Source organism: Dromiciops gliroides, chromosome 1 (assembly GCF_019393635.1).
Source record: "Dromiciops gliroides isolate mDroGli1 chromosome 1, mDroGli1.pri, whole genome shotgun sequence".
NCBI lineage: Eukaryota > Metazoa > Chordata > Mammalia > Microbiotheria > Microbiotheriidae > Dromiciops > Dromiciops gliroides.
The window spans coordinates 262,853,489-262,869,345 of record NC_057861.1 but is presented as its reverse complement, the minus strand read 5'-3'; the positions used below and the strand labels follow the sequence as shown (position 1 = coordinate 262,869,345).

The window sequence follows — 15,857 nt, the reverse complement described above, 5'->3', positions numbered from 1 at the left end:
CTTTCCTGAGCTCTTTGTCCCACATCACTAATAACCCATCAGACATTCTAAACTAAATGTTGTGCAGACATCTCAAATCCAACACATCCAAAACAGAACTCATTGTCATTCCCTGCAAACTCCATACTTCTCAACTTCTCAGCTTCTGTAGAGGAAAGCACCATCATTTCCAATCATGAAGGTTCACAACCCAGATAAAACCAATGTCTCCTGACTCTCATTCACCCCACATAACAATCAATTGACACACTTTGTCATTTCCACTTATACATCTCTCACATATAGTCTCTTCTCTCTACTCAAATAATCACAACCCTAATCCCTTCCCTCATCACCACTCTCATGGACTATGGTCACCTTCTACTTAGTCTCCTTGTCTTAAATATCTCCTCATTCCAATCCATCCTCCATACAATAGCCAAAGTAATTTCCCTAAAGGGCATGTCTGACCAGGTCACTCCTCTACTCAATAAACTCCAGTAACTCCCTATTGCTTCTAGGATCAAATGTAAACTCCTCTGTGTGGTAATTAAAATCTTCATAGTTTAGTCTCACCCTACCTAGGATATATTGTGACACAGTAGAAAGAGCACTGGTTCTAGAATCAGAGGACTTGGATTCAAATCCAACCTCAGAGGCTTACTACCTACATGACCATGGGAAACCTTTAACCTCCTTAGACATCATAAATTAGATCATAAGTTCTCTAAAATCCCTTTCAGCTCTATATAGATGATGCTATGATCCTTATTAGGTGTCACTCCCATCCATGCAGCTGAGAAGGCTGAATAGCAGGAAGAAGTACAGTGAGCTCCCTGCAACACACACATACATATGCATAAACACACATACACAAACATAATACACATGTATATACATGCATACACATGCATATAAACATAAAATGTACCAAACATGCACACATGCACATGTATATACACAAACACATGCATATCTCACACACATAAATGGACGGTACACCAAAACATGCATAGCATGTACACATCTAAACATACATAAACATGTGTATAAACATGCATACAAACATACCTGCACCTAAACACATACATATACACCCATAAGCATATATATAAATATATACATATAACCACATGTACACATATCTGTATATATACATATGCACATATACACACGCATACACATGCATATTTAACTCCTTCAATTGGTTGTAGAAAATGCACCAGAAAGAATCCTGACCTAGAAATACAAGAAAAAAATACCACAGAGTCCTTTTTCTAGCCCAAGTAAGCATAGAGAGACAGAGAGGTCTGAATTCTTTAAGGGCAAAATCTGGCCCTGGATGCTCTACATGGAGCATTATAGGACAGGGAGAGACTATGAGGTGGCACAGAGTGCTGGGCCTGAAGACAGGAAGATGACTCTTCCTGAATTCAAATTTGACCTCAGACACTTACTAGCTGTGTGACCCTGGGGAAATCACTTAACCTTGTTTGCCTCTGTTTCCTCATCTATAAAATGAGCTAGAGAATAAAATGGTGAACCACTCTAGTATCTCTGCAAGAAAACTTCAAATGGGGTCCCGAAGATTTGGACACAACTGAAAATGACTCAACAACAACAAAACAAATGTATCAGGGCAAAAAGAAGTAGCAGATCCACAAAGTAGAATCAGATCTTTTATTGAGTGTGAGAACTGGTGCTAAATGGCCACTGTCTCTCACTATGCAGCTCCAGATCATGAGTCCAGGGTGCACTGAAGAGAATCAGTGCCGAGAGGTAGCATTCCAAAGTAAGGGAATATCTCAGTTACTAGACTGTGTATCAAGACAAAAGCAAGCAAGTTCAGAAGCAAGCAGCAGCTGTGTAACTTGAACCTGGGGAGTGGAGCAAAGACTCAGTCCCAGCCTGACGCTCAGTCTGAAGCCTACAGTAGAATAAGCAGGGCAGCAATCCCATATCAAAGTGGAACCTCAAGCCCAAATCAAGAATTTGCAGAATTCAGACTATTGGTGCAGTGATTAGACTTTGCCCTAAATCAAACCACTTTGAGAAAACTGAAAACTTGGAGGTCCCCAGTGAAAGGGACTAAAATTCTAGCTATACTGTCTAAACTATCTAATGAGTGGTCGCCAATAAATTAGAAGCTTTAGCAAGAGTATTTAAGTATTTATTAAAGAGCATTAGGATCTAACAATCAGAGAGAGAGGTAAAAGTCTAACTATTTCTAAGAGACCCCATCATCTGACCTGCCATGGCAAGGTCAGAAACAAAAAAGAGAGAGAAAACCCTCCGCCAAGGTCAGATTCCTACTTCATGTTCTCCTCCCAGAAATGGGAGGCTCCTCAAGTTAATTGGCTGGTAGTTTTGATAGACAGTACCCACGAGCAAATGTCACTTCCTGACACCAAGAACCTGACTGCATGGCTTGCCCTCAGATGCCTTCTCCTCATGGTGGAGCTTTCCTACAATACCTCTCCAGCAAGTGGCGTCATTCCAATCATTACACCAGACAGAGCTATCCCTGAAATCCTAGAAAAACCCAATACTAAAGAAATATATAATACCCCAAGAAAGCAGCAGAGAAGGATGGGAATAAGAAGGAATAAACAGAATAAGCATTTATTAAGCACCTACTATATACCAAATACTTTTAAAATATTATCTCATTTTATTTCATTGGAAAGATGAACTTAGACATTAACTCCAGACCTAGATATTCCCTCCAGAAGTATGCAGAAACTGTCTCTAACATAAGTCCAAATTCAACATAGGTTGGGCACAAGTTCAACTGGAATCCCTGGAAGAGACAGAGCAGGAGTTTTTAATGGAGTTTTAAAACTTTCTTATAAATGAAATTAGAGTTCTAGAGAGGAAAATATAGAAAATAAATTAGAGGTATATAAGAAAAAATTAGAAAATGAAATATAGTTTGGGAAAAGATGTACAAAACCTTGCCCAAGACATAGTCTGCATGAGAATGTGGAATAAAATATAAGGCATCTTCATAGAAAAAAACTGTCCTGAACAATAAATCAAGAGATAATTTAAGATTCATTGCACTACTTGAAAGCTTTAACCAAAGAAGAAGAAGCTGCATATCATATTTTAAGAAATCATAAAAGAATAAAGGTAAAGTCAAGGTGGCAGAGTAGTAGGAAGCATTTTTTCAGCTCATATCTGGAGACAGAGAGAGAAAGAGATTTATGGACAGTGGGAATGGTGTTTGGCCAAGAATATGCTGACCACTGAGTATTCTGGTACTTGGGAAGAGGTTGTGCCATGAGGCAAGAGGAGATTCCAGATTCACTCTCAGATACGTACCAGGAACTTGCAGAGCTCAGACCTGAAATGATTAGGCAGGGTGGGAGCAACAATCAGACTTTGCCCTGGATAACATCACTTAAGGAGGACTAAAATCTTGTAGGTTCCCAGACTGAACTGTCCCTGAAATCATGGAATAATAAAACAATATTCTTAAGAAAGAAGAAATATGACCAACCTAGACATTCCCTCCAGAATTATACAGGACTCAACTCTAAGATCAAGTCTCAAGTCAAGAAGTAGGCTGGAAGAATGAGCAAACAAACAAAAACAAAAAGAACCCCACTATGAAAAGCTACTGTGGTACCCAGGACACTCAAGACACAACCTCAGAAGAAGAAAATTACTCCAATAAATCTCCAGGCAATGCCTCAGAGAAAAATACAATTTGGGTACAAATTCAACTTGAATTCCTGGAAGGGAATATGCAAAATATTTTTATTAATGAAATGAGTATGCTTGAAAAAAAATTGGAAAATAAATGAGAGCTACAGGGGGAAAATGGAAAAGTAATTACTAGCTTTTCAAAAGAGGTACAAAACTTTTCCCAAGCAACAAACTCCCTGAAAATTAAAGTTAACTAAGCAGAACCCAATGACACCATGAGATAGTGAAAAGTAGTAAAAACAAAGTCAAAAGACTGAAAAGATAGAAGAAATTATAAGATACCTCGGGCAAAAAGAATTCACCTGGAAAACAGAAAAAAACTAAAGAAGCATTGTACTGATAAAAATATATTTTTAAAAGGAATCTAGTAATCGCATTTCAAGAAATTTTAGAAGAAAATTGCCTAGATCCTTTAGAACCAGCAGGTAAAGTAGAAATAGAAAAACCCACATCACTTCCTGAAAGAAATTCCAAAATGAAAACTCCCAAGACAATCATAGCTAAGATCCAGACCAAAAAAAAAAAAAAATACTGCAAATAGCCAGGAAGAAAGAATTAAAATTCCAAGGAGCCACAGTCAGCATTATACATGATTTAGCAGCTATCATTATGAAGAAGCTCAGAATATGGTATTTCAGAAGGCAAAGTATTTGAGGTTTACATCCGAGAATAACTTGCCCAGAAAAACTAAGTAACTACTGAGGAAAAATGAATCTTTAATGAAATAGAGGACTTCTAAGCATTCTTGATGAAATCAACACAGCTGTGTAAAAACTCTGAGGCTCAAAAACAGGAGTAAAGAGAAACATCAACGAATACACATGAATGCAAAATGATAAAGAATTAAACAAGGATTAACTGTTTACATTTAAATATGAGGAGATAATATGCATGCTCTGAACCTTATCATCATAAGGGATCATAACAGGAGTGTAATTAGACAGAAGACCTCAGAGTGATTCTATTATATCTCGATGATGTTAAGAGAAGAATGGGGGAGGGGGTGCAGCTAGGTGTCAGAGTGGATAAAGCACCAGCCCTGGAATCAGGAGGACCTGAGTTCAAATCCAGCTCAGACACTTGACACTTAATAGCTGTGTGACCCTGGGCAAGTAACTAAACCCTCATTGCCCCAGGGGGAGAAAGAAAGAGAGAGAGAGAGAGAGAGAGAGAGAGAGAGAGAGAGAGAGAGAGAGAGAGAGAGAGAGAGAGAAGGACAGAAGGAGAATAAGAGGAATACACTGAAGGAGAAGGAAAAGAAGGTTCAGGAAAATTATCATTCATAAATCAGGATATGCAAGTAGACATCTATATAAACAAGGAGGAGGGGATGGAGGAAGCAGCTGGCACTTCAACCTCACTCTCATTTGAATTGGTTAAAGGAAGGAAGAATATCCAACACACACAAAGATGGGTAGAGAAACATATTTTACTCAATGGGAAAATAAGAAGGAAAAGGAAGAAGGGGAGGGAAAATGAGACAGAGTGGAGATAAAGGTAGAGATTAGCCTAAGTAAAACAAACTACGGATGAACAAAAATATAATTCTTCTTGTAGTGTCAAAGAGTCTGGGGGGTTGTCCATAAATTGGAGAATGGATGAATAAATAAATTATGACACATAAATGGGATGAAATACTATTGTGCTATAAGAAATTATGAAGGAGATGGTTTCAGAAAAAGCTGGGTATACTTGTATGGACTGATGCAGAGTGAAGTGAACACAACCAGGAGCACAATTTATACAATGACAATAATATAGTAAAGACAGAAAACTTTGAAAGAAGTAGGAACTCTTATCAACATAAAGACCAACCACCATTCCAGAGGACTAATAATGAAATACGCTACCCAACGTATGACAGAGAAGTAAAGTATTCAAAGTGTGGGATAGAACAAATACTTTTTTTTAGAAATAGTCATTGTAGAAATTTGTTTCAACCAACTACACATTTGGGATGGGGTTTTGTTTTTCTTTTGTTCTCATGGGGACAGGGGTGGATTGGGAGGAAAACTGAGAAGGAAGATTTTTGCTGATTGAAAAAGAGGTCTCAGGGCAGCTAGGTGGCGCAGTGGATAGAGCACCAGCCCTGGAATCAGGAGTACCTGAGATTTTATTAGAAGGTGTCTGGATGATGTAATATGAGGAGTTCTTGTAGGATGGTCTCATTTTTTTAGTGAAATACAAGATAAGTATATCAGCTGAAATGGTGGGGAGGAGAGACAGGAAGTTTGAAGAGGTATCAAAAGGTTTGGAGGGGCAGCTAGATGGCGCAGTGGATAAGGCACCGGCCCTGGATTCAGGAGTACCTGAGTTCAAACTCGACCTCAGACACTTAACACTTACTAGCTGTGTGACCCTGGGCAAGTCACTTAACCTCAATTGTCTCACCAAAAAAAAAAAAAAAGGTTTGGAAAAGTCATCATGGTATGTGGGATAGTGAGTTAATTATGGAGATATGAAAGAATTACTTTGCCATAGCGAGGACCCAATTGAGATTATGTGAAATAAATTAGCAGTAGATCCAGTCAATAATATAATTTTACTATTTTCTCCAGCTTCCTTTAGCAGCATGTGAATAGGAACCAAGGTTATTGTTTGTCTTTCATTCTCAAAGAGGACCATGACATCAGGAGGTGATGTGTTGACTTGCACTGAACTGGATTTAAGTGAGGGAGGGCTGTGCAAGGTCACCAACCTCACTCTCTCTTCCAGAGCCATCTGGGTCAAGTGGCAAGATATCTTTCAGGATGATTACAGCCGGCCCTGAATGTTAAGTGACTTGTCCAGGGTCACATAGTTGAGGTCAGATTTTAACTCAGGTCCTTCCAACTTCTGGGACAATGCTTTATCCACAGGGCCAGTGCTCTATCCACTGTACCACCTAGCTACCCAGGAACTAAGGTGGCAAATACCAGGAGTGATAGAAGGTTGAGATTTGGCAGAGTAAGATTCATAATAACATAAGGGGACAAGGAAATTGAGAGAAGAGGATAGTATAGAGTTGCACTGGTTCACCAAGGGGTCAGGATGGGGAAATAAGGAGAGTATACCTAATGCAAGTTTGATGGCCTGGGAAGGAATGAGGAATGGAGGGATTGGAGATCACAGGAAAGAAGGGGTTTAGGGGTTTCAAGACAAACATAAAGGTGGAAAGATAACAGATTATGGTTAGATAAAGGAAGTTCAGAGTTCATGAACATGGAAGTGGTACATTTGTGGATGATGGCAAAATCAAGTATATGAGACTATCTTTGTGTGTGGCTGAGATGGAGTGGAGGAATAGGACATATAAAATAAGTTAAGGGTGTGGGGAGTTAGGGTATTTCAGGGAGTATCTATAAGTGTGTTCAAGTTCTCCAAGATGAAGGCAGAAATTGGAGAAGGCAGAAAGACTTAGCCAGGCACTGAACTCACATAAGAAAGAATGGGAGTGTCCTGGATGTTGGTGGACAACAGCTATCTAAAATACAAACACAGGAGTCAAGAGAAACAAAAAAAGTAAACATAAAGGAGCAATCATAAGGAACTAAGAATAAACTGTTTACATTCTACTGCAGGAAGGTGATAAATGTATTCCCTGGGAACTCTATCATCATTAGGGGTCATAGAGGTAGTCTAATTAGACAGAAGGTCTGGGAGTGATTCTGTTACGTTTTCATGATCTTAAAAGAAAAATAAAAAGAAAGAGGAAGAAGAATACACCAGGGAGAGGAAAGAGGGAGGAAGGATGGAGAAAATTATCTCACATAATTGAGGTACACAAGTAGAAATCTCTGCAAACAAGGAGGAAGGGGTGGGGGAGCAGATAACACTTAAACCTAATTCCCATCTGAACTGATAAAAAGAAGAAAGAATACACACACACACACACACACACACAAAGTTGGATACAGAAACATATTTCACTCAACAGGGAAATAGGAGAGAATTGGAAGTAGGGAGAAGAAGAAATAGAGGGAGAGTAGATTAAGTCCTAAGCAAAATAAGGTAAAGATGTACAAAAAAAAATACTTATGTCTCTTTTTGAGATGTCAATAAATGGGAATTTGAGGGAGTGCCCATAAATTGGGGAATGGATAAACAGCTTATGATATATAAATGTGATAAAATACTATTGTACTGATCTCTTATCAGTGTAATGCCTAGCAATGATTCCAGAGAATTAATGATGACACTGGCTACCCACATCCTGATACAGAGGTAAACAACTCAGATGCAAGATAAGACTTATTTTTTAACATGGCCAATGTGGAAATTTGTTTAACTCTCTGTGCTTGTAATGGGTTTTTTCTTGTGTTCTCAGTGGAGAGGGAAAGGGGGAACAGAGGAATGAGAAGGTAAATCTTGACTGATTAAAACAAATATTTTTTAAAAAATAAAAAGTGGATTCAAACTTGGAAAGAAAAATTAATTCTAGCATCATATGAACTGTATTAAACAATAAGAGCGGGGCAGCTAGGTGGCGCAGTGGATAGAGCACCAGCCCTGGATTCAGGAGTACCTGAGTTCAAATCCGACCTCAGACACTTAACACTTACTAGCTGTGTGACCCTAGGCAAGTCACTTAACCCCAATTGCCCCACAAAAAAAAAAACAATAAGAGAAAAGAGACCTCCTAAATTCCTTCTGTGATATAAATATGGTCTTGATATCTCAACCAGAGTGAGTAAAAATAAAGAAAACTATAGATCAATTTCCCAAATGAATATTGACAATTTTTGAATAAAATATTAAAAAGGAGATTATAGCAGCATATTACAAAGATTATACATTATGATCAGGTTGGACTTATATAAAGAATGCAGGACTGGTTCAATATTAGGAAAACTATGAGCGTAATTATTAAACATATTATTAAAAACATTTTTAACAATAATATCAACGATTGTATGATTATATTGATCAATGCAAACAAGGCTTCTGATGATGCAATATCTATTACTATTTTTTAAAAATGAAAAAGTATAGAAATAAATAGATCTTTCCTTAATATGAAAAGGAGTATTTATTGAAAACCAAAAACTGGCAGTAACTGTAAAGGGGACAGATTGGAGACCTTTCCTATAAGATCAAGAGTAAAGCAAAAATGTCCATTGTCCCTGTTGCTATTCAATATAATACTAGAAATGCTAGTTATTGGGGGCAGCTAGGAGGTACAGTGGATAAAGCACTGGCCCTAGATTCAGGAGGACCTGAGTTCAAATCTGACCTCAGACACTTGGTACTTACTAGCTGTGTGACCCTGGGCAATTCACTTAACCGTCATTGCCCTGCCCCCCCCCCAAAATAGAAAGAAAGAAATGCTAGCTATAATAATAATATAAGAGGGGCAGCTAGGTGGTGTAGTGGATAGAGCACTGGCCCTGGAGTCAGGAGTACCTGAGTTCAAATCCGGCCTCAGACACTTAACACTTACTAGCTGGGTGACCCTGAGCAAGTCACTTAACCCCAATTGCCTCACCCCCAAAAAAATTTTTAAATAATAATAATAATATAAGAAAAAGAAATAGGTAATAAGCATAGGCAAAGAAGAAACAAAAGTATTGCTTTTTGCAGATGATGATGGCATACTTGGAAAACGCTAGTTAACTAAAAAGTTAATTGAAAATACTTTCAGCAAAGGTAAACTGACACAAATTATCAGTGATTTTCTATATCACCAACAAAATTTATGAGGATATCAAAAGATAAATAATTCGATTAAAATAATACTACAGAAAAAAATAAAATTGGGGGGTCTACCTACTATGACAGACACAGGAAATATATTTTTTTTAATTTTTTTTCACAGGAAATATATTAACACACCTACTACAAAACCCTTTTCACACAAACGAAGACAGATCTAAATAAGTAAAGAAATATTTCTGTAGATAGGCCAAGCCAATATAATAAAAAATGACCTAAATTAATTTACTTATTCAGTGCCATTCCAATAAAACTACCAAAGGTTTGCTTCATAGAGCTAGAAAAAATAATAACAAATTCATCTGGAAGAACAAAAGGTTAAAAATATCAAGGGAATTAATGAAAAGAAGTGGAAAGAAGGGAGCCTAGCAGTAATAGATCTCAAACTATAGTACAAAGCATTAATCATCAAAACAATGTGTACTGGTTAAGAAATTGATATTAATCAATGGAACAGAATAGGTACACCGTATACAGAAGCAGACTAGTACAATGACCAAGTGTTTGATAAACCCAAAGATCCCTACCATTAGGGCAAGAACTTGCTATTAAAAAAAAAAGTTTAAAAAAAACTTTTGGGAAAACTGGAAAACAGTCTGGGAGAAACTAATTATAGACCAACATCTCATACTGAATGCCAAGAAAAGTTCATAATTCTAAGGTTGACCTTTTATCTGATCATCTACCCACTGTGCCTTCTCTTTCTACTTCCATCTTTATCTCTTTCTCCTCAAAATCTCTCCATGTGTATTTAGGAAGGGCTTTGGGTGATGTTATGACTTACACTGAATTAGATTTAAGTGAGGGAAGGCTGTGCAAGGTCACTAGTCTCACACTCTCTTCCAGAGCCATTGGGGTCCAGTGGCAAGATAGATATCAAGCCATCTGGAGATGGCCCCAAATGTTTAAGTAAATGGAGTTAAGTGACTTGCCAAGGGGGAGATTTGAACTCAGATCCTCCAGACTTCTGTTCCAGTGCTCTATCCACTCTGCCACCTGGTTTTTCCCTTCACTGACAGTCAAAAAGAATTTATTGATTACCACAAGCCAAGCATTGTGCTAAGCAGTGGCAGTATAAATACAAATAGAAAGGCAATCCCTGCCCTCAATGACTTTAGGACCTCAAAAATGGGGGGAGAAAGAGCATAATGAGAAAGTCTTACAGAGAGGAGTTAGAAGTTCAGCCTGTAAGAGGAATGAAAACATCTTTGGCCTGGGCCTCCTCCTTAAATGAAAGCTTCTGAAAGAAACCAGCCAATCAGAGGGAAAAGCTTCAGATCAAAGGGTACTTCCAAAGTGAGAAGTAGTTGAGAAGTTGAGTGAATTTCTAGAATGAAGAGGTTTCTGACACAGCAAAACCCTCTGAAAATGAGTCAGCAAGGCAGCCTGGAAGGGAATAAAGACATACATTGTTGGCCTGGATCTCCTCCTTAAACTGAAAGGTCTAACTAGTCTTCTACATGCACAAGGGTGCGCGCGTGCACACACATACGCATCCCTTTATCAGGTGACAATATACTATCAAACCAGCAGCATTTATTAAGTGCCCACTGTTTGCCAAACACTGTGCTTGGTGCTAGAAATGATAGAATGATGAAAATAAAAACAATCCCTGCCCTCAAGAGGCTTACATTCTAATGAGACAGCCAACAGGTACATATATAGCACATATCCAAGTATACACAAAACATACGCAAAGCACACATAAGGTAACATTTGGAGAGAAGGGATAAGGCCTTTACAGTGGAGGAGACAGAAAAAAAACTTTTTGTAGCCTTTTTCTCAAATCCCTCTTCCTTTATAAGGACTCAGTACTACTAAATTCCAAATTAAATCTTACTTAGACCCCTCTACATATCCATAATAGCCCCTAAATGATATGACATAAAGAGTATCACAAGGTCCTACTTGACATTTTCCTCCCCCCCAAAAAATGCTCTCTTCCTCTATGAACCTATTCCTTTGCATGATGTGTAAGTTTCTAAATATAGTTCTTTTTTATTAATAAAAATCTCATTTTTCTCCCTGTAACCTCCTTCCCCCATTGCAAAAGAAAAAAAACCTTCTAATAAACATTTGTTGTTGTTCAGCTGTTTCAGTTGTATACAACTCTTTGTGATCCCATTTGGGAGATTTTTGACAAAGATACTGGAGTGGTTTGCCATATCCTTCTCCTGTTCATTTTACAGATGAGAAACTGAGGCAAATAGGGTCAAGTGATTTGCCCAGGGTCAACTCAGGTCTTCTTGACTGGATCCAGACCCAGTGCTCTATCTACTGCATCACCTAGCTGCCCAACAAATATTTATGGACAAGAAAAACAAATTCCCACAGTCCTCAAGTCCAAAAAATATATCTCAATCCCTATCCTCAGTCTATGATCCACCCCCCTCCCTCTCCATTTCTGTGTCTCTGTCTCTGTCCCCATCTGTCTCTCTCTCTGTCTCTCTACCTGTCTCTCTCTCTGTGTCTCTCTGTGTCTCTCTGTCTCTCTCTGTCTCTCTTTGTCTCTCTCTGTCTCTCTCTCTGTCTCTGTGTCTCTCTCTCTCTCTCTCTCTGTCAAATGAAAAAATCCATGGAAGCCAGTACAAATGCTGCCCAAGCATCACACCTAACTACTCTATCCAGAAATGCCAAACCTGGCTTACGTTAAAGTGGAAAATTTAGCAATTAGCTGACAAATGTCCTTATTTGGTGCCTCATAAAGGCAGAGGGATGCCCCTATGTTCTTGAAGGCTGTGGCAATGTCTATGTCATAAACCTGGAGTTACCTAGCTTCCAAATGAGGACCCTGGGAAGTAACCACTACCCCAAGTTCAAAGATACTCTGTGGGTCTGTACTCCTAAAACTATAGCCCACATAGCACATCCTCAATTTTAGAAGCCAGTGAACACAATTAGCACAAAGCAATTCCTAAAAAGACATTATGAGGGGTGAAAATTGAATCGAGGTTGACGGCTCGGGCCGCTGGTCGAATGAGGCAGTGGACGAATTGGATGCTGTGATACCTTCCCTGGAGCCCTTCAGGGTGGGGAAGGTTCCACCCATCATCTACTACGTACCAGATTTCATCTCTGAGCAAGAAGAGACGCAGCTGCTCCAACAGGTGTATGAGGCCCCAAAGCCCAAATGGACATAGCTTTCTGGGCAGAAATTACAGAACTGGGGTGGGCTCCCCCACCCAAAGAGGATGGTACCTGAGCAGCTGCCTCGGTGGCTCCAGCAATGGGTGGACACTGTCTCTAGTCTTGGCCTGTTCCGGGGCGCCCCAGCTAATCACGTGCCGGTAAATGAATATCGGCCAGGAGAGGGCATCATGCCCCATGTGGATGGCCCCCTGTACTACCCGACAGTCAGCACTATCAGCCTTGGCTCCCACACTATCCTGGATCTATACCCACCCCGGAGACCTGAGCTGGACAAGGAACCACAAGAGGAGCAGCCCCAGATTCGCCCCAAGGTCTCCCTGTTGCTGGAGCCGCAGAGCCTCCTGGTCCTTCGAGGGGAAGCTTACACTCACCTCTTCCACGGCATCCGCCCAACAGCCTCGGATTCGCTGACCGAGACCCCGGTGGCCAATGCTTCTGCCTGCCCCTCGGCCCAGCCTGGGGCCCTGCTCCCCCGGGGCACACGAGTCTCCCGGACTATCCGGAGGGTCCCCGAGTGCTCCGGACCAGCCTCTTTCTGAGCAAGCGTTCTCCAAGCACCAATTAAACCCAGGGATCTCCAAGCACTAAGAAGCCAATTAATCCTACAATTTTGCCGGCCTGTCTCAAGACTCCCTGGTCTGAGACAGCAAAAAGAATTTAGGGAGAGAGCATCCCAACCCAGACACTGGGGAGGTTATTCTACCAGCCAAGGGCCCATCCTGGTTCAGGAATAAACGACAATTACCTCGGGGAAAAAAAAAAGACATTATGAGACAAGTAGCTGCAAAACACACTTCCCCTTCACCCTTTGTGGAGATCACTCTCACAAATACATACAATGTTGCTGGGAAGAGGGAGACACATTTGGAATACACTGGTAGCATTGCATAGGAAACACAATAACCTGTAATACAGCAAAGGCCTAATGTCTTTTCTCTTCTTCTAGTGTCCTCACACCGCTCCTTGTTGGGCAAGTTACTCATGTGGGGTAGCTACCTGGGCCTGCAGCATTCCAATTAATTGCCAGTGTTCAATATCTCTTGAATCCACAGCTGATTCTCTTCTCTGCAATCATCTCACTTCTTGGAATTGCATCTACTGGTTCTTACAGAGCAGGGATTCCAACTCTAGGGAATACATACACCATGGGCATAAGAGAAGCTTGTCAAGGGGATACAGGAAGTATTTGGTAAATAACTGTTGGTGATAAAAGGTTTTATATAGCAAATTATTTTCCTTATTAAAATTAATCTATTTTCTTTCATACATAGTAAACTCTAGAATTTATTTCCTTTCATATTGAACAGAAAGTACAAGAAGGTTTACAAAAAGTATAGTTGAGAACCCCTACTAGTTTCCCATCTGCATGTACTCTCCTTGGCCAGCCAATAACTAACTGTAATTTAGATTCTATCAAGGAAAATTTTATACCTCAGAAAGAGTTAAGAAAATGAAAAGTTTTCTTTGTCAACAGTCAATAAACAGCCATTAGGTGACTATTATGTCCTATAACAACCACGAAATATCATTTTATACCTATCAGATTGGCTAAAATGATTGAAGGGGAAAGCAACAGATGTTGGAGGAGATGTGGAAAAATTGGGACACTAATTTGTTGTTTGTGGAATTGTGAACTGATCCAACCATTTTGGAGAATAGTCTGGAATTATTCCCAAAGAGTTATTTGACCCAGCAATATTAGGTCTATTTCCAAAGATGATTAGTGAAAATAGAAGAACCTATATGTTCTAAAATATTTATAGCAGCTCTCTTTGTGGAGGCAAAGAACTCAACATTGCAGGGATGCTTGTCAATTGAGGAATGGCTGAACAAGTTGTGGTATATGATCATAATAGAATACTACTGTGCTATAGGAAATAATGAGCTCAGTGTTCTTAGAAAAACATGTATAGACATGCACAAAATAATAAAGAGCAAAAAGAGCAGAACCAAGAGAATGTTGTATACAATAACAGCAATATTGTTTTAAAAACAACTTTGAGGAGGCAGCCAGGTAGAGCAATGGATAGAGCACTGACCTTGGATTCAGGAGGACCTGAGTTCAAATCTGGCCTCAGATACTTGACACTTACTAGCTGTGTGACCCTGGACAAGTCACTTAACCCTCATTGTCCTGAAAAAAAAAAGAAAAAAGAACTTTGAGCAAATAAGTCATTTTTCCTACTATAAATACACAAATTAACTACAAAGGACATATGAAGGAAGATGTGATCTGCATCCAGAGAAAGAACTGATAAATAGAAGTATGAATAGGATAATTTTACATATATATGTGTGTATATATATATATACATATTTGTGTCTAATGGTAGCCATCTCTGGGGGGAAAGAGGGGAGGGGGAAAGAAAAAAAAATTTATATGTTAACTATTATATATTTAAAAGGAATAGCAAACTATACATAATAGATATGCAGTTTTGTATGCAATCGTCTTTTTTTTATTTTATTATGCTATGGAAATGCTTGTTTTATTCCCTAAATTAAGAATAAAATAAATAAATAAAATTTTAAACACCCTGTTGTCTGTGTTATCTACCCCTTCTTGTGATTTCATCAAATGGTGGGGTGGGACAGGAATCAATTGATCAAGAATGTCTTGACCAATTCCTATCCATCCCAGCAGAGCATATAAATGTTAGCAAATCCAACTCAAAACTGGGAAAAATTCAAATGAAGGCGCCACCCAACAAACCTTGTGTGAAGACCAATTTGGTTAATTTCAGGTAATCTCATGACTCGTAAACCACTGAGTGATGATTTTTTTTTGCCATATTCATAAATCTATTTGATAAGGAACCAGAGAAGTAGCAGTATTAATGGTGGTAAATGTATTTTGATGACACCACAGATCTTTTGGATAACTGAAGTGAGCAGCTAGCCAAGGTGAATACCCCTGCTTTGTTTTTCTTAGTTTGGTGAATGATTTTGTTGATATGATCAAAGTAATCTCTTCAGTTCTCTAGAATTGTCAGGTCCTAGGTGATCTGTACCATTGAAATCATACCAACCTGATTGTGTACCTGAGCAGTTTTAAAGGTAAGATCTACTACAGGCCCAATTGTAAAAACTAGATAGGAAGTAGGGGGGAGGGGGAGGGATTCTTTGAACTTATTTCCCCTCAATAAACATTCACATTAACTCTAGGATGGGTTGACCGTGAGGTGGGGTGGTAATTGGGAGGAAATACTGTAGTGGGGATGTTTCTTGTGATTTGGGGTTGGAGGGAGTCAGCAACAGTGAGAGCTTGGCTTAGAAGTCAGTAAAATTCCATCTAAAAAAAATTGCTTCCTTACTTCCTCACACAC

The 15,857-nt window shown here is 39.2% G+C and overlaps 1 protein-coding gene across 1 annotated transcript in view; it reads left to right on the top strand.

Annotated features, from left to right (window-relative positions):
- Positions 1 to 13,096, top strand: part of LOC122748191 (alpha-ketoglutarate-dependent dioxygenase alkB homolog 6-like) — a 44,482-nt gene extending 31,386 nt beyond the window's left edge. The window contains 2 exon segments of the mRNA XM_043993875.1: positions 12,333 to 13,035; positions 13,038 to 13,096. Of these exon segments, the coding sequence (XP_043849810.1) occupies positions 12,333 to 13,035; positions 13,038 to 13,096 (762 nt within the window).
- The last annotated feature ends 2,761 nt before the right edge of the window (positions 13,097 to 15,857 follow it).